General features: G+C 36.5%; 2 protein-coding genes across 2 annotated transcripts in view; both read left to right on the forward strand.

The window, feature by feature from the left end:
• Nucleotides 1–3,739: 3,739 nt before the first annotated feature.
• Nucleotides 3,740–13,544, forward strand: gp1bb (glycoprotein Ib platelet subunit beta). Its single transcript, XM_056464467.1, has 3 exons — nucleotides 3,740–3,797; nucleotides 8,956–9,302; nucleotides 13,129–13,544. The coding sequence occupies exons 2-3, from the start codon at nucleotides 8,977–8,979 to the stop codon at nucleotides 13,424–13,426; spliced, it is 624 nt and encodes a 207-aa protein (XP_056320442.1). The 5' UTR covers nucleotides 3,740–3,797; nucleotides 8,956–8,976; the 3' UTR covers nucleotides 13,427–13,544.
• Nucleotides 13,545–16,580: 3,036 nt separating this feature from the next.
• dhx37 (DEAH (Asp-Glu-Ala-His) box polypeptide 37) overlaps nucleotides 16,581–23,941 on the forward strand; it is a 54,331-nt gene continuing 46,970 nt past the window's right edge. Inside the window, exons 1-3 of the mRNA XM_056464125.1 lie at nucleotides 16,581–16,614; nucleotides 19,237–19,384; nucleotides 22,483–22,649. Of these exons, the coding sequence (XP_056320100.1) occupies nucleotides 19,279–19,384; nucleotides 22,483–22,649 (273 nt within the window). The 5' untranslated portion in view covers nucleotides 16,581–16,614; nucleotides 19,237–19,278. The remainder of the gene's footprint in view (nucleotides 16,615–19,236; nucleotides 19,385–22,482; nucleotides 22,650–23,941) is intronic.

Genomic DNA, 23,941 nt, shown 5'->3' on the forward strand with positions numbered 1-23,941 from the left:
TTTATTTATTTACTTAAATATATTTAAGAATATATCTATTTAAGTAATTGCAAAAATATATGTATTTCAGTATTAAAAAAAATAGACCATGCAAATAAAAATAAAAAACTTAAACATTAAGTAAATAATTATTACAAAATGAAAGCAATATTGTAATCATTTTATTTAGTTTAACTTGTACTGAAAATTAAAACTGAAATCTTATTTTTAAATATTGTATATATTCAAAAATATATTTATTTAAATGATTATTATCATTAAATGATATTTCTCTATATATATATCTTTTTTAATATTTAAAAATAAGAAAACATCCAGAGGACAATAGAAAACTTAAATATTAAATAAATAATTATTACTTGAAATAAACTAGAGATGAGATAAAAAGGGCAATATTTCTCATTTTAATTTAGTTTAACTTTTGCTAAAACTTTTAACTGAAATGTGTTTTAAAAATATATTAAGTAAATAAATAATCATTTTTAAAAAAGTATTTTTAAACGTATTTTTATTTAAATATATTGAAATATATATATATAGATATAGATATTTAAATAAATACAAACGTAAATATTAAGTAAACGGTTATTATTGAAATACATTTGGGATGAAATAAAATCGCAATATTTCTCGTTTCAATTTAGTTTAACTTGTGCTAAAATTTTTAACTTAAATCTGTTTTAAAAAAGTATCTTTTAAATGTATTCTTTATTTAAATAAATATTTCAAAATATATCTATATAAATAAAAACAAAACTATTTCAGTATTTTAAAATAACTAGATTATTCAAATGAAAAAAGAAAACTTAAATATTGAGTAAATCAGTGTTTCCCAACCCTGTTCCTGAAGGCACACCAACAGTACACATTTTCAACCTCTCCCTAATCAAACACACCTGAATCAACTTATCATAACATCAGAAGAGACTCCAACACCTGAAGTTAATGAGTCAGAAAAGGGAGACATCCAAAATATGTACTGTTGGTGTGCCTCCAGGAACAGGGCTGGGAAACACTGGAGTAAATAATTATTACTTGAAATAAATTTGAGATGAGATAAAAAAGGCAATATTTCTCAATTTAATTTAATGACTGAAATCTCTTTTTAAAAGATATTGTATATTATAAAAAATATATATTTATTTAAATGCAAAAATCTATATTTCAATATTTAAAAATAAAAACTAAATCAATCAGATGAAAAAAGAAACTTAAATATTAAGTGAATGATGAAATATTATGTAGTATTTGTAAAATATTATGTAAAAGTCAATAAAAGTGAATAATTATTTCATTTTTGTTTATTTTGAGAATATAAATATTCACTAAATGATGTGAAATGTTGTCGTATACTAAAATAGTTCAATTCAATTCAATTCACCTTTATTTGTATAGCGCTTATACAATGTAGATTGTGTCAAAGCAGCTTCACATAAAAGGTCACAGTAAATAGGAACAGTGTAGTTCAGTTTGTAGTGTTTAAGTTCAGTTCAGTTTAGCTCAGTTCAGTGTGGTTTAATAATCACTACTGAGAGTCCAAATATTGAAGAGCAAATCCAACGATGCGCAGCTCTACAGATCCTGAACCATGCAAGCCAGTGGCGACAGCGGAGAGGGAAAAAAAACTTCACTAATGGCGGAAGTGAAGAAAAAAAACCTTGAGAGAAACCAGGCTCAGTTGGGCACGATCATTTTAATTTCTCCGCTGGCCAAACGTCTTGTGCAGAGCTGCAGTCTCAGTGGCAGAGGCTGGAAGCTGGCCTCAGCGAAGACTCGTCTGTCTCTGGAGCGTCATAGGAAACAGTCTCATGTTCTCCACTCTTCCATGACCATCGCAGTAGTTGTTCAGGATTCGGCCAGGTCCAGGATATGGAAACCTTGGGATCATCTCGTCGTTGGTCTTGGATCGAATCAGTGACTCTGCATAGTCTGAGGGCCTCGGGAAGAGTATCCCCAGGTGGAAATGGAGAATAAAGAAAATAATTAGCGTAGCTGATGTTCACAGTGTATATCAACAAGATGCATAACCTGTGTGGAAGCCCCCTAAGTGGTGCACTAAGTGTATGCTTTACTGAACAGATAGGTCTTTAATCTAGTTTTGAATTGGGAGAGTGTGTCTGAGCCTCGGACGTTATCAGGAAGGCTATTCCAGAGTTTAGGAGCTATAAATGAGAAGGCTCGACCTCCTTTACTCGACTTTGCTATTCTAGGTACTACCAGAAGCCCTGAGTTTTGAGATCTTAAAGAGCGAGTTGGATTGTAGCGAGACAGAAGATTGGTTAGATAAACAGGAGCTAGATTATTTAAAGCTTTATATGTAAGAAGCAATATTTTAAATTCAATACGAAACTTAACAGGCAGCCAGTGTAAGGAGGATAAAATTGGGGTGATGTGATCAAATTTTCTAGACCTGGTAAGAACTCTGGCAGCTGCATTTTGTACTAATTGAAGTTTGTTAATAGAGGATGCTGGGCAGCCAGCAAACAGAGCATTACAGTAGTCCAGCCTAGAAGTCATAAAAGCATGGACTAGCTTTTCTGCATCTGAGATGGATAGCATACTTCGTAACTTAGCTATATTTCTCAGATGAAAGAAAGCAGTTTTTGTGACATGGGAAATATGATTTTTAAAAGTTAAATTGCTGTCTAATATGACAGAAAAAAATAAAATAGCAGTAACAACTATACAAAAATGTCATAAAAGATTTATTATAATGTCTAATACACATTTAGTCCTACTGTAATCCTACTATTTTTCATTTAAATAAAGGCATATGATATAAATTTAGCAATAAAAACGTTAAGAATATAATGCATATAATATAATGGATAATGATGTATATAATCTACGGTGACAGCTTAATTGTGTTTTCCTGTTTAAGACACAAAATTAATTTAAATATAATTCTAATCTTTAAAGTAAATTGCTGTGTTTGGATACTGGATGAGTTTAAATTTAATGATATATTTTAAAAACAATACGATATGTTGTAATTTTGGGGTGGCACGGTGGCTCAGTGGTTAGCAATGTGGCCTCACGGCAAGAAGGTCCTGGTTCCTGTCCCAGCTGGTTCAATTGGCATTTTTGTGTGGAGTTTGCATGTTCTCCCTGTGTTGGCGTGGGGTTCCTCCTGGTGCTCACACAGTCCAAACACATGAGCTATAGGTGAATTGACTAAATTGGCTGTAGTGTATGAGTGTGAATGTGAGTGTATGGGTGTTTCCCACTACTGGGTTGCGGATGGAAGGGCATCCACTGTGTGAAACATATGCCGGAATAGTTGGTGGTTCATTCTGCTGTGGCGACCCCTGATAAATAAGAGACTAAGCCAAAGGAAAATGAATGATATGTTTCTGGATAATTCTGGGAGTGTAAATGAAGACGGGGAAAGATGACGCAGTATTAGAGTAAAAATGTGGCACACTTCCTCTCTCTCTCTCTCTCTCTCTCTCTCTCTCTCTCTCTCTCTCTCTCTCTCTCTCTCTCTCTCTCTCTCTCTCTCTCTCTCTCTCTCTCTCCTCTCTCTCTCTCTCTCTCTCTCTCTCTCTCCTCTCTCTCTCTCTCTCTCTCTCTCTCTCTCTCTCTCTCTCTCTCTCTCTCTCTCTCTCTCTCTCTCTCTCTCTCTCTCTCTCTCTCTCTCTCTCTCTCTCTCTCTCTCTCTCTCTCTCTCTCTCTCTCTCTCTCTCTCTCTCTCTCTCTCTCTCTGGTTATTTTATCAGTGTGTCCCAGCTGTGTGTGATGCAGCAGTCTTAACTCTCCTTCAGGCTGATACTGACACACAGGCTTTACTGACGCTGGTAAGAACTTCACTTTTACCGCACACAAAATTACATTGATCTCACATTTAAACATCACACAATAGATGAATTAATTTTATAGTTTAAATCTAATGTATTCTTGATTTACGTCTCTGTTAATGAAATATTAATATTAGCTCATCTGTTTCTGGTCATTAGCCGGTGCAACCTCAGTGAACTCAAAGCGGGTAAACACACACATACAGTTGAAGTGAGAATTATTAGCCCCCTTTGAATTTTTTTTTCTTTTATAAATATTTCCCAAATGATGTTTAACAGGGCAAGGAAATTTTCACAGTATGTCTGATAATATTTTTTTCTTTTGCAGAAAGTCTTATTTGTTTTATTTCAGCTAGAATAAAAGCATTTTTTCATTTTTAAAAATCCATTTTAAGGTCAAAATTATTAGCCCCTTTATGCTATATTTTTTGATAGTCTCCAGAACAAACCATCATTATATAATGACTTGCCTAATTACCCTAACCTGTCTAGTTAACCTAATTAACCTAGTTAAGCCTTTAAATGTCACTTTAAGCTGTATAGAAGTGTCTTGAAAAATATCAAGTCAAATATTATTTACTGTATTATTTACTGAGTTATTAAAACTATTATGTTTAGAAATGTGTTGAAAAACAAAATATTCTCTTCGTTAAACAGAAAAAAGGGGGAAAAAATAAACAGGGGGGCTAATAATTCTGACTTTAACTGTACATGGGTATTGAAGTGAGTAATACAGTTGAAGTCTGTATTATTAGTCCTGTGAATCTTCATTTCTTTTTCGAATATTTCTCAAATCATGTTTAACAGAGCAAAGAATTTTTCACAGTATGTCTGATAATATTTTTTCTTCTGGAGAAACTCTTATTTGTTTTATTTCGGCTAGTATAAAAGCAGTTTTGAATTTTTTTAAAACCATTTTAAGGTCAATATTATTAGCCCCTTTAAGCTATATTTGTTTCCGATAGTCTACAGAAGAATCTATCGTTCTACAATGACTTACCTAATTAACCTAACTTTACCCTAATTAACCTAGTTAAGCCTTTAAATGTCACTTTAAGCTGTATAGAAGTGTCTTGAAAAATATCTAGTCAAATATAATTTACTGTCATCATGGCAAAGATAAAAGAAATCAGTTATTAGAAATGAGTTATTAAAATATTATGTTTAGAAATGTGTTGAGAATCTTCTCACCGTTAAACAGAAATTGGGGAAAAAATAAACAGGGGGGCTGATAATTCTGACTTTATATGTATATGCTGGTTAAAATGAGATATTTCTGTAAGACGAGTAATAATTAATTCAACTTTCATGTCCTTTTTCAGAATTGTTGAAGAATATAGAACTGTCTTTTAATCTAAACTTTATTTCAATTTAAAATAAATTGTGGCTTGTTGCCAAGTGTACTTGCAATATGCCTGACATGAAAGTAATGTTTCGTGATAAAGGAAGCTTCTGGTGACACAAATAAATTAAATTAGATATTATTAAATTGGGGCAACATGGTGGCTCAGTGGTTAGCACTGTCACCTCACAGCAAGAAGATCGCACGTTCGAGTCCTGACTGGGTCAGTTGGCATTTTTGAGTGGAGTTTGCATGTTCTCCCCATGTTCGTGTGGGTTTCCTCCTTGTGCTCAGGTTTCGCCACTGTCCAAACCAACGCAATCTCACAGCAATTCGTAACTTTTTGAATATGTGGCTAATTCGTATGAATTCGTACGATCTAATTCGTACAATTTAGTAGGATTTGCTCATCACCCAATGACGGGCGGGGTTAGATGCCACGCCTCCTTTTTAAAATAGTACATTTTCGAACGACTGAACTCGTACGAAGCCACTAAACTGACAAAGCGTAAAATACTCACGTTTCCTTGTGAGATCAGGCTGGTTCAAACACAGGCGCTATAAGGGAAATGAATAAAATAAATTGACTGTGGTGAATGAGTGTGTATGGATGTTTCCCATTACTGGGTTGCAGCTGGAAGGGCACCCGCTGCGCAAAACATGCTGGAGGTTCATTTCACTGTGGTGAACCCTGATGAATAAAGAGACTAAGCTGATGGGAATATGAATGAATGAATATTATTTAAATAATTGATAAAATGATATGCTGAAGAGGTAGTGAAGTGTAAACAAAACTGATATAAACTATTATTTAACTAATCATCATGTTATAAAATGTTACGTTATGAAACGATTACTGACATACAATTGAGTCAGAATTATTAGTCCTCCTGTTCAATTTTAATTCTTTTACATTTTTACCCAATTTAATGGAGAGCAGATTTCTTCAACCTATTTCTAATCATACTAGTTTTAATAACTCATTTCTAATAACTGGTTTATTTTCTCTTTGCCATGATGACAGTTAATAATATTTGACTAGATATTCTTCAGGACACTTCTATACAGCTTAAAGTGACATTTAAAGGCTTAACTAGGTTAATTAGGCAAGTCATTATATAACTGCAGACAATCAAATAAAAAATAAAAATTAAAAGCTGCTTTTATTCTAGCCAAAATAAAACAAATGAGGCTTTCTCCAGAAGAAAAAATATTATCAGACATACTATGAAAATTTCCTTGCTCAGTCAAACATCATTTGGGAAATATTTAAAAATAAAAATGTTCACAGGAGGGTGAATAATTTTGACTGTATAATAGTGACATCAGTGAATTATATAATGCTAAATTATTTTTAAAGAATGAAATTTTCTTTTTCAATGACTGTGTTTTATGCTTTTATTAAATGTGTTTATTTATTGTTTTTATGCGTGCTTTTATCTTAGTCTTCCCATTCCCCTTTACTTCCTCCTCTAATTTCAGATAAGCCTACACATCTATTTCATCTGTTTCAGTTTAGAACTCCACACATGGCACCAAAAAAGGCAATAAATATTCACTTGAACTTGAACACAGGCCTATAATGTCAAACATTCACACGTTACACATCTTACTGCACCACTGTTGCTGAGATAGAAAGGGATGCAATAAATACAGTTGAGGGCAAAATTATTAGCCCTACTATATTTTTTCTTTTTAAAATATTTCCCAAATGATGTTTAACAGAGCAAGGAGTTTTTTACAGTATCTCCTATAATATTTTTTCTTCTGGAGAAAGCCTTATTTGTTTTATTTCAGCTAGAATTAAAATCATTTAAGGTCAATATTATTAGCCCCCTTAAGCAATATTTGTTTTCGTTTTGCTACAAAACAAACTATTGTTATACAATGACTTGCCTAATTACCCTAACCTGCCTAGTTAACCTAATTAAATAAATGTAAATATTATCTACCTTCACCATGGCAAAGATAAAATAAATCAGTTATTAGAAATGAGTTATTAAAACTATTATGTTTAGAAATGTGTTGAAAAAACCTCTCTGTTTTAGTAAATTTAATAGGAGGGCTAATAATTCTGACTTCAATTGTAAATACTGCAATATTTCATTACAAATAATTGTGGGTAACACTTCAGTAAACAATTTTCACTATTGACTAGTTGCTGATTAACTTAACTAATATTAACATATTGGCTTTTTAAGCACATACACTCACCGGCCACTTTATTAGGTACACCTTACTATTACTGGGTTGAACCCCCTTTTGCCTTCAGAACTGCCTTAATCCTTCGTGGCAGAGGTTCAACAAGGTACTGGAAATGTTCCTCAGAGATTTTGGTCCATATTGACGTGTTAGCATCACGCAGTTGCTGCAGATTTGTCGGCTGCACATCTATAATGTGACTGTCCCGTTCCACCACTTCCCAAATGTGCTTTATTGGATTGAGATCTGGTGACTGTGGAGGCCATTTGAGTACAGTGAACTCATTGTCATGTTCAAGAAACCAGTCTGAGATGATTCACGCTTTATGACATGGTGTTAGCCTGTTGGAAGTAGCCATCAGAAGATGGGTACACCGTGGTCATAACATGATGGACATGGTCAGCAACAATACTCAGGTTGGCTGTGGTGTTAACACAATGCTCAATTGGTACTAATGGGCCCAAAGTGTGCCAAGAAATTATCCCCAACACCATTACACCACCACCACCAGCCTGAACCGTTGATTCAAGGCAGGATGGATCCATGCTTTCATGTTGTTGACGCCAAATTCTGACCCAACCATCTGAATGTGGCAGCAGAAATCGAGACTCATCAGACCAGGCAACGTTTCTCCAATCATCTGTTGTACAATTTTGGTAAGACTATGTAAATTGTAGCCTCAGTTTCCTGTTCTTAGCTGACAGGATTGGCAGCCGGTGTGGTCTTCTGCTGCTGCTGCTGCTGCTGCTGCCAATCCGCCTCAAGATTGGATGTGTTGTGCATTCTGAGATGCTCTTCTGCAGACCTCGGTTGTATCGAGTGGTAATTTGAGTTACTGTTGCCTTTCTTTCAGTGGAACCAGTCTGGCCATTCTCCTCTGACCTCTGGCATCAATAAGGCATTGGCGCCCACAGAACTGCCGCTCACTGGATATTTTTTCTTTTTCAGGCCATTCTCTGTAAACCCTAGAGATGGTTGTGCATGAAAATCCCAGTAGATCAGCAGTTTCTGAAATACTCAGACCAGCCCGTCTGGCACCAACAACCATGCCACGTTCACAGTCACTTAAGTCAGCTTTCTTCCCCATTCTGATGCTCGGTTTGAACTGCAGCAGATCATCTTGACCATGTCTACATGCCTAAATGCATTGAGTTGCTGCCATGTGATTGGCTGATTAGAAATTTGTGTTGAGAAGCAGTTGGACAGTTGTACCTAACGCTGAGTGTATACTGCAAGGTCTTATTCTACATCCCTAATCCCACCCAATACCTTAACCCAACTACAACCTTAATAACTATTATTAAACAGCAAAGAAGGAGTTTGAGTCATAATTGAACCCTTAAATAAAGTGTAACCAAACTGCTAATCTTCATGTTTAGCTGTGGAATTAGCATTTTATAAAGGAGTGTTCCTTTAAAGGACAACTAAAAATATCTGTAACTCAGTTCTTTAGAAATAACACGTATTGAGAGTAGTAAGTGGTGTGATGTTGTGTTCGTTTCTGCGGTGTGTGTGTGTGCTGGTATGAGGAGTGTTGTGTTGGTGTTTTCATTCAGTGTGATGAGAATATTAGTGTAGAGTGTGTGTAGTGACTGGTGTTGTGTGTTTCTTCAGTGTGTGTGTGTTTGTGCTGGTATGAGGAGTGTTGTGCTGGTGTTTTTCTTCAGTGTGATGGCTGCAGTGGTTCAGGGATCGTGTCCTCATGTGTGTTCGTGTTCTGCTGGTGTTGTGGACTGCAGTAATCGCGCTCTCACCACCGCCACGCTGCCCTCGTCCTTTCCTGCATCCACCACTGAACTCCTGCTGAATGAAAACCACCTGACGGCTCTGCCCACCAGCATACTGGACGCTCTGCCTGCATTGCGCCGCATCACCCTGCACGGAAACCCCTGGGCCTGCGACTGCGCCATTCTTTACCTGAGAGGCTGGATGCTGAAACATGGCAGTGACGCGTCTGTGCGGTGAGCAAGAGTGTTTAAGTAAACTAAAACAAATCTATTCAGCAAAAAATAATGAACTGAAATAAAATAAATTATCCATAATAAATGAAAAAACAACACTGAACAAAACTAACTGAAGTCAATGAATTTAATTTAAAGGGCACATAGTTTACCTCTTTTTTATGATTTAATATTAATATTATGGTTCTTCTGAGTGTGCCAGTTTAGGTTCAGTTTAAAACACAATTCAGATTTTTTTATTATAATGTGTTCAAAAGTGTCATGTTGGGGGCGTGTCCACAGTTCACTGATTTAAGGGTGTGTTGCTTCACATGTAGATTAGTTTCGGCTTCCCGCCAACGTAACAAGGAGGCGGAGCCATGAGCTCACCCGCTCTGCGTTTGCAACAGAGTCTGACAGGCAGACTGAGAGAAGGAGCAGGAGTGAGAGGTTCAGCATTCAGTCGTACATACAGTATACGACTCGGACACAGACCAAGCAGAGAGTACAAAATCATTTGTGTCTTTGTACAGTTTTACAGCCAACTGTGTGCTAGTTTAAAGTACCGAGCTTGTACACCGAGACTAATAACCACGCACACTGAATTAACTTTGACTGAGGCACCGGATGCGCCGCTCAAAGCCACGACACGGCACACCAGACACTCTCTGTGGCGTGGCAGAAACATGAAGTGTCCCGAATCGTCTCGCCGTTGTGTGTACCCTGATAGAAACCCTGAGAGAAATGCAAACGGCTGAAGTATAAGGTAGACTCAATGAGAAGTACACATGTTTGCAAACCTACCAAAAGATACAACCACTAATTCCGATTAGAGCGATAATGTGGAGAATATTGATCTTGTGTTGAGCCCAATGAGCCTTGCATCTAAAAATAGAGCTAGGGTGTTCCTTTAGTGATGTCGCTTCGACTCACGCTGAAAATGGCGGACGTGAATCAACAAACTGAGGATATGATGATGCGCCTGTCAATCAATATTGGTGGGCGGGGGGACCGCTCTCCTACGTCAAGTAGCGGTCGATTTGAAAACAGCTCCAATTGGTCCACCGTTTTTTATGTTGTTAAATAAAAATAAAAAAACTCTGGGTGTGCTTATATCACCCCAATATGACAGTCTATACACCATACATGCACATATGTCTGTCCAAACAGCTTGAAAAGTAGATTTTTTTACCATAGGTGCCCTTTAATTAAAATATTCATTCATTCATTCTCTTTCTTTTCGGCTTAGTCTCTTTAATAATCTGGGGTCGCCACAGCGAAATGAACCGTCAACTTATTTCCAGCTGCAACCCATCCCTGGGAAACATCCACACACACTCATTCACACTCATACACTACGGTCAATTTAGCCCACCCAATTCACCTATAACACATGTCTTTGGACTTGTAGGGGAAAACCAGAGCACCCAGAGGAAACCCACGGCAACACTGGGAAAACATGCAAACACAGAAACGCCAACTGACCCAGCCGAGGCTTGAACCAGCGACCTTCTTGCTGTGAGGCGAACGTGCTACCCACTGCGCCACCGTGCTGCCCTTAATTGAAATAAAATAATAAGAATAATTAGCAAGATCACTTTAGTAAACCAGATTATTTTAATGAACCAAAACTGTAACTGAAACCATTGGTCAACAAAATATTTTCGTTAGCTGAAATAAAATAAAATAATCACAATAAATCAAACTAACAACAGTCACTGAAAAATTCACAAAAACGCATTCTGTGCAGTGAGCAAAGAGTATTTTAGTAGAGCAAAACTGAAACTAAAACTATTGGTCAAATATTTGACTAAATAAAAGAAAATATCCTTAATAAACGAAACACTAACACTAAATGAAACTAAAAACATTCACTGAAAAAATAACTGAAATAAAATAATAATAATTAGCAAACATATGAGTCGTTTTGGTGGCACAGTCGCTCAGTGGTTAGCACTGTCGCCTCACAGCAAGAAGGTCGCTGGTTCGAGTCCTGGCTGGGCCAGTTGGCATTTCTGTGTGGAGTTTGCATGTTCTCCCCGTGTTGGCGTGGGTTTCCTCCGGGTGCAAACACATGCGCTATAGGTGAATTGGGTAAACAAAATTGGCTGTAGTGTATGAGTGTGTGTGAATGAGAGTGTATGGGTGTTTCCCTGTGCTGTGTTGCAGCTAGAAGGACATCCGCTTTGTAAAACATATGCTGGATAAGTTGGCGGTTCATTCCGCTGTGGCGACCCTTGATAGATAAAGGGCTAAGCTGAGGGAAAATGGATGAATCGTTTTCAGAATTAATAAACACATTCTGGGGTGAAAATGTCACAGAGCAGCGACGCTTCAATATGGTGAGCATGATTACTTTAGTTAACCAAAACTACAACTAAAACTATTGCTCAAAAATAAATTTCTTAACTGATATTTTACATACCCACTGCACATGGACATTTCTAATTATGTACACACCCACTGTACATATACATTTGTAATTATGTTTATCTATCTGCACACTTCTGATTACTAATAGCATCCTCTACATATATTAATTTATTGTAAATCTGTTCATAGCTAATACAACCTGTATATAATGTTGATAGTACATCCATCTGTAAATATTACTATAGTTTTTCTATAACTGCACTTTATAACTTATACCTGTATCCTGCACTTGCTGCTATTGCACTGCTGGTTAGACCTAAACTGCATTTCGTTGCCTTGTACTTGTACATGTGTAATGACAATAAAGTTGAATCTAATCTAATCTAATCTAACCTAAATATAAAATAAAATATCCATAATAAATGAAAAACTAACACTAAACGAAACTAACAACAGTCTTATATCCTGAAAATTTTATTGAAATTAAATAATTATAATTAGTAATAATTAGTAATTAGTGTAATTAATAAATGCATTTAAGTGTATAACTGCATGTATATGTATGTATGTATATATATATATATATATATATATATATATATATATATATATATATATATATATATATATATATATATATATATATATATATTTATATATATATATATATATATATATATATATATATATATATATATATATATATATATATATATATATACATGCATATATAAGTACACCCCTCACAAAACTTTCTTTTAAATTCATATTTTTAAGAGGAAGCTCTACAATATTATATTTGTGCATATACATTAGATTAGTCAGTACTGAAGCCAAATCCGGAGCTTATCTAACAAAAAAATGTACGATAATAGTCCAAAAACTAGTACACCTAAATTTATATGTTATAGGAAAATATCAAATACAAATTTAAAAAAAAGGAAAAAATCAAGAAAAAGCAAAAAAAAAAAAAAAACAATTGAAAAATTTAGTTGAAATTTTGTAAGTTGTAATTATATATATATATATATATATATATATATATATTTTATTTATTGAATTTATTTGTATTATCTTTCAACTTCTCAATGTGTTTGGTGATTAAAATATTATTTTAATAAATATATCTGTTTAATAAATCTGATTTGTTTAAATGCACCAAAATACATTGCCTATATTCACTGAGGAATGGACACAAATGTTCATTTTCAAAATGGGGTGTACTCAGTTACACTGAGCACTGTATATGCACCTCTCAAACTGAAATCATGGCAGATTACAGTCCGCTTACAGAGCATTTATTGTCAAATTAGAACAAATATCTGAAGTATATAAAGGTTTTTAATCCTCTAAATGAGAATTTTGTCACTGTTTTGGAGCACACTAGCTCATAGATACCCTTATGACTTACATACTGAAACTAACATCTAAAAAAACATTTTAATTTCATGGGACCTTTAAAAATGTGTTTCAGGAATGTGTCGTGCAGTTCTCCTGCTCACCTGCGGGGGCGCCTGATTGTGTATCTACCGGAGCAGGAGCTGCTGGACTCGTGTCGGTACTGGCTGTGTAATTTAGCTCTGGCGTCTCAGATCAGCCTGTTGGTGTTCATCTGCGTTCAGGCGCTCCTGCTGGCCTCCGTCATCCTTTTCCTTCGCCGGTTCGAGCGGCTCACTGAGGAGGCGCGGCGTACGGCAGCCGAGAGCTTCACTGCTGAGGAAAACACAGATCACAACAGTGAATACGTCATGCTGAAAGACAGGAGCATGTAGAGCTGCGGTCACTGCATATAATTATAATAATATATAAGTGTCAACTTTACATTCATTTCCTTTTGTATTACCTAATATTTTTCCAAAATACTTAAAGTTGTAAGTTAAAGGGATAGTTCACCCAAAATTAAAGTACAAAACTATCCATATTGATTTTGTTAGCGCACATTGCTAGTTCTGTGGTAAACAATTCATCTGTGCATGTCATTCAGCAAAAAAAGCAATGTTTGCCCTTGTAATCTTTAAGTCAAATCTGAAAATGCACTTCCTGTTTGTTTTGAGTTAAATTCTGATGGGGTGTTCACACCAGAAGCGGTATGCGCGAATAAATGGTGCTATTCGTGTGTAAATAGACACGTGAGCATTTTGAGTCAAATACGCTTCATTCATGCATCAAATTCCCTTCACAAATAGATGCAGATTCACGCCATGGGCAGGACTACTGTTTGCCCGGTGACTCTAGCTTCGTATACCTAAATGTCTAACATGGATTTTATTGAGAGAGTAGCTGTGTTTATGTGATTTAGGAAGGTTGAAAAACAGCGTAGATTTGTTCGGCGCCGTGCCGAGTCCACTAGATCCTTTCAGAGGTGCACCCAGCTCTGTGGGTTCATAAACTCCTCCAGAAACTATACCTGGATGATGGAGGATTTCAGCGATGCTTCTGACTGAACCAAGCCCAGTTTGACGAGCTGTTGTTTGATGTCTGCAGGAGGATTTCCCCTCTTAACCACATCCCTATAAAAGCAAGCTCCTGATTGGTTAACGTGGCGCGAATCTCAGCCAAAAATTCAGATTTTCCAACTTGAGCAATTCGTCAAACATGCAAAACACTAAATACCGCTTCATTTGCTCGAATTGCATCATTCGCGCTATCTCATTTGCACGAATAGCACCGCAGGATGTCTATTCGCGTCTTTACATTGACTTAACATGTAAATCACTCACACTTGATGCTTCATCCACGTCTGGTGTGAACATACCATCAGATTAGGTGTGTCTGAGGTATTGGGCATGGCTAACATTAACCACGCCCCTCCAGCTGCCAGTTTTGACAACAAACAGAAATGGTGAGGAGGAGGAGTCTGTTAGGTTGTAATAACTCTCCCCAAACCCTTTTCCCAAGCTTTTTGAATTAAATGCCTACTATAAGCCACGCCCACTTTTCCCTCATTTAACTCAATATTCCGTTTCTCTAGGAACTGCGTCACAATACGAAAAAAAAAATGGTCGCAGCTTCCGGTTCATGTGGACTTTAAGCTCTGTTGTCATTTACTCATCCTCTACTTGTTTCTGACCTGATTGAGTTCCTTTCTTCTGTTGAACACAAAGGAAGATATACTGGAGGAAAGGGACACCGCTGGGGGGTGGGGGAGTGGGGTTAGGATGATTCTAAAGGCTGATTTATACTTCTGCGTCAAGCGCACACGTAAGCTGACGTTGTTGTGCACCTCTCAAAAAAGTAATGCGTTCGCGTAGCGCAAGCTCTCTGATTGGTCGGCTTGGTAGAGCTGACAAGTGTGGGCGGAGGTGAGAGCCGTGCAAGCGTGATGCAGCGAGTGTTTACAAGTGTGGAGTCCCGTGAAGGAGCTCCAGATGGACACTGTTGTTTTGTGTTTACCTTATGATTAAAGTTGTTGCACGTCCGCCCGTTCCCACCTCAAAATGAGCAAGTTTGAGCCACTTGTACATTAAGGAAGCAGTTAGAAAAAACAAAACACCAGCGAAGAAACTCAACACAGAGGAACATACGCACCTACTGCCAGCTAGCGTTTCGGAAGTGTTATTGCAGAGCAACAGAAACAGCGAGCAGAAATATAAATGCACAGCTACGCGCGTTGCATGCGCCGTGGGTCACGCTGATCACTTGACGCAGAAGTATAAACCAGGCTTAAGGGCCCACACATTTTGTGTGGCCCGGAGATATTATTAGGGGCCCACGATCCCCCAAACCCCCATCCCACACCCCGCCCCTCGCTCCTCACTTTCGTCCACGACACCCCATCCTCCCCGCTCTTCAATTTCATCCACGACAACCAACCCCAACCCCCCCTCCCCCGAGTTTTCAGTTTCCTCCTTGAAAGGTTGTCAGAGGGACTGTGGCGGCCAACGGCGCCCCTGCCAAAAAATGACGGAAAAATCAGATATTGACTTCCACAGTATATTTTGTACTATTTATGTCTGTCTGCTTTTTCCAACGTTCTTCAGAATATCTCGTTTTGTGTTCAACAGAAGAAAGAAACTGGTAAAAGTTTAGAACAACTTGAATGTGAGTAAATGGTGGGGAACTGATTTTTGGGGGGTGAACTGTCGCCTTTCATGCAGTTTAGACTGTTTACTGTAAATGCCCCTAGTTGGGGAATGAAAATTAGAATGAATTTAATTTCTTTTGTACTTGTCTATTTGAAAAATTAAGCTCTAATGTAAATTGTTGATTCACTGGCCACAATCAATTAAAGTATTTTGCTGTGTATTTACTAATAAATGTGTGTTTTAATTATTATTTATTAATATATCCTTTTCTTTTTATTGCTTCCATCTTAGTTCAATAATAAAAATGTACAACAACAACAACAATAAGAGTTTTATTGATATTAATGTTCATAATTATTATTAGAACTATGCCATATAATGTATTCATCCATTCATTTTTTTTTCGGCTTAGTCCCTTTATTAATCAGGGGTCACCACAGCGGAATGAACCGCCAACTTATCAAGCATATGTTTTACGCAGCGGATACCCTTCCAGCCGTACCCCATCACTGTGAAACACCCATACAATCTCATTGTATCCCAACTGACCCAGAACCAGCGACATTCTTGCTGTGAGGCGCAACAAGCTGGAAACAAATATTTGTGTATTAAAACAAATCTGACTATTGACAATATTTTCTGATTATTTTCTGCATAATAAAATTAATATCAAAAATCCCCTCAGTTAAAAATATTTAATTGTAGCATGTCAACGAACGCTTTGATAAAATAAGCGTTATTGACGAACATATGAAACGTCATTCAAAATCATTAACAAACTTATAAATAAATAAACAAATACACCTAATCAAAATTCACTTGAAAAGTTTCTCTTAGCGAAAGTTTTTTTAAAAAGTATGTTATCCGGAACCTTTTAGCAGACATCAAACACGCCGGTTCCATTTTACAGTTGCACAACACTACAGGACCAACACGTGAGTTTTCATTTCTTATCTTTTTCTGTTTAAAACATTGAAATCAGTTAATCACATGTATTTTTATTTGAAAATAACTGTCGGAGTGATCCGTAATACTATCGTGCAAATTTGATAATTAAAAGTTTCCCCGAGTCAGCGATAGTGTAGGTTTTGATGAATGTCAGTCAGGCAGCTGATCTCGAGGTGTGTAAACACTGACATCCAGCAACACTTCTAACATGGTCCGTGTGTTGATATTATAACACACACAACATGTTTCAGTCAGGTAAAACTAGTGGTTAAAAGTGTAATTTGTTAATACAGATTTTCCCAATTGTTTACATTTTCTGAAAGCATGTCTCATATCGTCAGAACTCTACAGACAAATCACAGAACACACACAAACGTTCGGCAAAACCCTTCAATTCTCCTGCAAAATGAAACTTTACATTCAAAACAATGTGATTGCTTCTCAAATGGTATTTTGTTTTTACAGTTTTTCTTAGTTGTTTACACACAATTCAGACTCAATGACTACAACATGTAACTGATGCACCAACCTCCTGAACCAATTCTGCTAAACTACAAGCACAATTTACACTCAAATTGCAGGTTTAAAACACGTTGTTTTTCAAAACACTACACATAATTCTCTGCATTTGACACAATTTTCATGCAGAAAATCTCTTGTTTTTTTTTTTTACAAGGAACACGCTGTCATTCACAATTGTAAAGTCAGTTGTCCTACTTTGCATACTAACTCATCACATAGGTAAACTTCGTCACACACAATTGCCATTTAGAAATCAGAGCTCATCTGGTTTATAACAGGTTCACTGCCCACCCATGTTTTTTAGTTGTTCATCTCCCTCCATATTCTCCATTTCTCAATCCTATTGAGGAGTTTTTTCTGCCTGGTGATGGAAAGTGTACAACCAAAGTCCACACACACATGTATACCCCTTCTCCAAGCTATAGCAGTTGATGTTTTTCATGGCTAGATTCGCCCAAGCGGCAACCTCCCGCTCTCCCTCAGGAAGCCAATACGGAAGTAACTAAAACTGCAATTCATTAAAATTCCGCTAGTCCTGGCTCCATAATAGAGCAAATTGCAATTGAGCCCACTGTTAGAATGGTCAACTTTACAGCAGAAAAAAAGGTGTTTGCAGCCTGGTACAAAGAACGATTTCGGTTCATATAGCTATTATTACCCTCCATGACAACTGTGAGGGGGGTGAATTTTTTTATAACTCATCCATTTCCTTTATATTAGGTTATATTAAGTTTGCATAATTAAGGGCGTGGCCACTTGAGTGACAGCTAGGTCTCGCTGGTCGCCGTCACTTCACCTCAGCTGAATCCGGCAGATTAGCCACTGATTAGCAGATTGCGCCTACTTATAGCTTCTTTTGCGCTCTTCAGAAACCTATGGGTGACGTCATGGGTACTACGTCCATATATTTTACAGTCTATGGATTCGCCATGCATGGTGACATTTCCCCTGCTGCTTGGCCAGACCAAAACAGAAACGAGGATGCAGTATAGCGGTTTATTTTTTTACTGTAACTATTCTGTCAATACTTCTGTTGATGGCATATGTAAACCACGTTATGTGCGTCTTTGTGTTGGTTGGGATGAACACTGTTCACTGTTTTTGTGGGAAAAATACAGTAAAATATGTTGGGTAGCGTGTATTTGTGTGCTTTGTATAAAAACAATATTCTGAAATATTTTACAATGCACTTCTGTAGGCCTGTGTACTGTCTGTAGTAAGTGTAACACTGAACAAAAAACGAAGTTAAGATTTCGTTCTTTTATCCTGCATTGATGCTATGAGGATAAACAAGAGACGAAAAAGAGACCAAGACCTTGAGTATGGTGAGGATTTTATTGCACAGTAGGCCTTACCTTGTGTTTTATTTGCTAATGTAAGCTATGTTTTAAAAAATAAATAAATGTATAAAACTATACATTATTTATATATTATATTTATTATTTATATATTTGTACATTTATATACTTCAATAAATAATATTACTTTTTTATTAATGGACAATGCGCAGATATTGATGTTTCACAATGTTTTTACACTATTGAAACTAGCAAGCTTGATTTGCAATGTTTATATGTGCTCTACTTACATTTAATACAAATGCCAAATATCAGAAATGATAACAGATTGTTAAGATTAAATTAATGTCAGTTTTAATGTTATTAATGCTTACTTGACAGATTTCATTAATTCATTTTCCTCTGCTTAGTCCATGGTTTATCAGGGATTACCACAGTGGAACGAACCTCCACTTACTTGACAGATTTATGTGTTTTTAATTTCAGGTGTTTTGTGTATGTGTTTTATGTTTGGTAAAATAATTTCTAATTGCATCTTTAGTGGTAAAAAGCCTTACAGTAAGTCATTGTGATGAGTGGAGAAGAAGTGGTCATAGTGTTTTACATTAAGCACATTAAGTGTGTAGAGTTCTGACAATATGAGACGTGCTTTCTGAAAATGTGAGTAAACAATTCGGGAAAAACTGCAAATGACACACAAACCATCACATGCAGTTTTTTTAAACCAGCAAGTAGTTAATTTTTGAGTTCAGTTTTTTCTGTAAATGGGCCCTGCCGTGTTGTTGACAGACTGCAGATCTCCTTGTTTGGATGTGAAGAGTTAATGTTGCCATGGGCAGATTGAGAAAGAAACACAACTGGAAAGGCAGACAGCAGAGCACATCTGTGCAGACAGCGGCTGCAGACAGACAGAGCAATGTGCAGGTGGAGATACAAGGTAAGACGCTCCTTTTTTCAGTGTTTGGACTCTCAGTAGTGATTTTTAAACCACACTGAACTGAGCTAAACTGAACTGTACTTAAACTCTGAAAACTGAACTACACTGTTCCTATTTACTGTGACCTTTTATGTGAAGCTGCTTTGACACAATCTACATTGTAAAAGCGCTATACAAATAAAGGTGAATTGAATTGAAGGGATAGTTCAATAAAGAAATTCTCTCCTTTACTCAATACTCAAGTGATTCTAAACGTTTTTATGTTCAACATTTGTATTGTGAAAAAACAAACACCATATCAGTACTAGACATGGGCCAGTCTAAGATTTTGACCGTATGAAAACCTTGAATAAAAATATCACGGTTTCACGATATTGTGATTATTGCTAAAATATATTCTTTTTAAATGTCTGGGTAAAAAACTAAAACTTTTTTCCTTTTAAACACAACATATTTAATTTTAGGAAACATTTGAAATATTTTGGAGCAGTAAACATGTCAGGCTAAATAATTCAATTAAATTATTGACTTCTGCTGTCTTCATTTGTTTCAAAAACAGATTGTTTTTACAATTTAAAACTGCATCTTTGGGTATTTTTTCTGCTGGAGATACCGTTGTCCTAAAAAATCTTTAAAAAAAGGAGGTAAATAAAAACGTACACATTTCTTTAGGAACGGTATTGCAGAAAATCTTGATGGTTTTAAAACCTTGACTTTTCCAAACTGCAGTATACCTTGAAAACGGTTATTGTCCCATGCCTAATCAGTACAAATAGTTACATATTATCTTTGTTGTTGCTTTTTTTTTACAAAAGAGAAGAAAAAATATAATAATAAAAAAGGAAATAAAATAATAATAATGATGATGATAATAATAGTAATAAAAGGGGAAAAGATAAATGGAAACCGAGTATTAAAAGTGGACAGAAAATTACAAGCAACTATCACAATCAAATGTTCAGATACATTGTCAATGTTGAAAGTAAATATTTATAATTAAACAGTATAAAATAGTAATAGTTAAGAAGAAACAAAAATTATGTTACTATGAAATAAATAAATTAAAAAGGAAGGAGAGTGCATCTATTAAATGGAAGGCAAGACCTTAAGACAGTTAAAGTAATAAAACATTGAGACTTTTTAAAGAAATCAGTTTTGCCAGAGCATCTAATCTTTTCCAATTTTAGAAAATGCATGGTATCTACAAGCCATTGGGATGTAGTTGGAGGCTTATTTGATTTCCAGTAAAGTAAAATACGACGCCTAGCTAATAATGAGGTAAAGGCCAAAATATCAAGTTGTTTAGAATTAAACTGGGACCAAATGGAAACTGCTGCAACTAAACAAAGTTATGCCACCTGTGCGCTAATTTAAAGTTCAGAGCTTATTACTAAAACATTGCGTACGGACAAAGCTGTAAATGTGAGTACGCAGTAAAAAAATCAGACGTATGAAACGCTGTGTACGCATATTCTCTTTGTACATCCGAATTAAAGTGAAATTGAGCGCACGAGCACAAAACCCCTCCCTGCCTCCTCCCCTGTATAAATATGGTAATGGACTCCACTTTGGCTAAACAAACGCAAAAGCAAGCAGGAAGAGAAACTTCACAGAATGTGAATTGGAGGTGCTCCTATTGGAGGTAGAGCGGAGAAAAACTGTTTTATTTGCAAGTTTGTCCTCCGGAATTAATAACAAAAGAAAAAAATAGTGCGAGAGTTTAGCTGACGCGGTTAACGCAGTGGGGTTTGAAGATCACACTGTGAAGGAATGAAAAAAGAAATGGTCCGATGTAAAGGTGCAGGTTAAGAGGAGAACAGCGGCGCACTGTCAGAGTATGGACCAAAGAGGCGGAGGAACAGGGAATGCTGAACTAACACACTTTGAGGAGAGAGTTTCCTCAATTGTGGGCCACACAATTCTAGAGTTGATTTGAATATTTGATCTCAAATGGTGCCAGAGTTTAATTGACGTTTACAATTTTTACATTAAAAGATATTTAATAAAAATATTATAAAATAATTAAAGTGCTAATTCCAAAAACAGAGTCTTGTGCAATGAGCAGGATGTTTTTCTGAACATTTTGGTACTGGTCTTGTTGTATAATTTCATATGGTTGAATTGTTTAATTCATTCGTTTGGTTAATTTTTTTTAATTGAGAAATTAAGCTTTGTGCAACATAGACAGGCATAAATATATGCCCTTTCACCTATTTTTTGCTCCAACTATAACAGGAGCAAATAATTAAATTGGTTTGAAATCGAAAGTCTAATGAATGTCAAACTAACTTTTCCGCGGTTCAACAGTATGGTATGGAAACCTTATATACCTGCTAGACATGCGTATGATCCTGTGCCATACAGCTGTCATTGCATGGCTCAAAGATACTTTGTAGTTTGCAATTTAGCATAATTGCCTCTAGGAGTCGCCAACAGAAAAAAAACAAACACACACAAGAAATGCACGTACGCCAGACAAGAAGTTGGCGCGGACCAACGCACATTCTCACGTTAATTTCATCTTTTGTAAATCCAAACGTGAGCGTGAAATCTGCTGTTCGCAAAGTTTTTGTGCGTACGCAGCGTTGATGCATAAGGGCCCTGGTCTATACCGACTCTCGCAGGTTAAATTAATCAGGGAGGATTACATGACCTCCGCCTCAACCCAGCCAGAAACGAGGAAATTTCTAAAATAAACATACACTAATACACATTCAAATAATGAAATACGAAAATAACAAACATGACATACAAGCTGACCGATTAGCCTTAGCTACAAATTTGCTCACCATCAAGTGGCTTTAAACTTAAGTTATGAACATAAAAAAAGACATTTTTGAAGAATGTTTAAAACTGCATTGACATCCATAGTAGGAAAAAAATAATATGATAGTTACTACCATAGAACTACCATAGTAAATAGTAAAAGATTCCAACATTTTTCCTTCTATCGTCTTTGTGTTCAATATAAGAAACTCAAAAAGGTTTGCGACAAGTAGAGGGTGTTTTTTGGGTGAACTATCTTTTTAATTGTGTTAGCATTCTCACAAATGTAACATCAATATGATAATAATATTGTGTTCTGTGATACTGTACAGATGGAGCCGTGCTTAAAGGAGTGGATGACTGTAATGCTCTGGTTCTGCCCGCTACCAAAACCAAGAAACAGAAAGTAGAACGGCCCGTAACCAAGAAAAAAGCCCTGACAAAGAAACAGAGGAAGAACCTGGAGAAAGTTCTAGAGCAGAAAGACAAGAAAGCACATGTAAGGAAAAGGAGAGAGAACCTGTGAGATTGATCCATCTGCAGTTGCGAATAATTGTTTAAGGAATTGATTCTGAGATTTTCATAATCATTGCTATTCACTGTCGAATGGACAGTGAGCTTCGTTTTGAACACCAGACGGCGCTCTAGACTATTTTTTACTGCAGTTGGTGCTCTAGGCTAGTGTTTTAAAAGCAGACGCTGTTCTATGCTAGTTTTTAACAGCAGACAACGCTCTAAGCTAGTTTATTTCAGCAGATGGCACTATAGGCTAGTGTTTAGTTACAGACGGCACTCTAGACTAGTTTTTAACAGCAGACGGTGCTCTAGGCTAGTTTATTACAGCAGATTGGCGGTCTGCTGTTAAACACTAGCCTAGAGCACCATCTGCTGTGAAAAACTAGTGTAGAGCACCATCTCTTGTTTAAAACTAGCCTAGAGTAGCATCTGCTGATTAAAAACTAGCCTAGAGCGCCATCTGCTGTTAAAAAATATTGTAGAGCGCCATCTGTTGTTTAAAACTAGTCTAGAGCAGCATCTGCTTTTAAAAACTAGCCTTCAGCAGCATCTGCTGTTAAAAACTAGCCTGGAGCGCCATCTGTTGTTAAAAACTAGCCTGGAGCGCCATCTGCTGTAAAAAATTAGCCTAGAGCAGCATCTGCTGTTTAAAAACTAGCCTAGATTGCCATCTGCTGTTATAAACTAGCCTAGAGCACCATCTGCTGTTTAAAAACTAGCCTAGAGTGCCATCTGCTGTTGTAAACTAGCCTAGAGCTCCATCTGCTGTTTAAAAACTAGTGTAGAGCAGCATCTGCTGTTTAAAAACTAGCCTAGAGCAGCATCTGTTGTTTAAAATCTAGCCTAGAGCTCCCTATGCTGTTATAAACTAGCCTAGAGCAGCATCTGCTGTTATAAACTAGCCTAGAGCAGCATCTGCTGTTATAAACTAGCCTAGAGCAGCATCTGCTGTTATAAACTAGCCTAGAGCAGCATCTGCTGTTATAAACTAGCCTAGAGCCGCATCTGCTGTTATAAACTAGCCCAGAGCAGCATCTGCTGTTATAAACTAGCCTAGAGCTCCATCTGCTGTTATAAACTAGCCTAGAGCTCCATCTGCTGTTATAAACTAGCCTAGAGCACCATCTGCTGTTATAAACTAGCCTAGAGCAGCATCTGCTGTTATAAACTAGCCTAGAGCACCATCTGCTGTTATAAACTAGCCTAGAGCACCATCTGCTGTTATAAACTAGCCTGGAGCACCATCTGCTGTTATAAACTAGCCTAGAGCAGCAT

The sequence above is a fragment of the Danio aesculapii genome, chromosome 8 (assembly GCF_903798145.1).
Source record: "Danio aesculapii chromosome 8, fDanAes4.1, whole genome shotgun sequence".
Classification (NCBI taxonomy): domain Eukaryota; kingdom Metazoa; phylum Chordata; class Actinopteri; order Cypriniformes; family Danionidae; genus Danio; species Danio aesculapii.

Excerpts from the sequence above, each read along its gene's own strand:
- gp1bb (XM_056464467.1), top strand. The coding sequence starts at position 8,977 with ATGAGGAGTGTTGTGCTGGTGTTTTTCTTCAGTGTGATGGCTGCAGTG. Across the intron at positions 9,303-13,128 it reads GGCAGTGACGCGTCTGTGCG|GAATGTGTCGTGCAGTTCTC; the intron begins GTGAGCAAGAGT and ends AATGTGTTTCAG.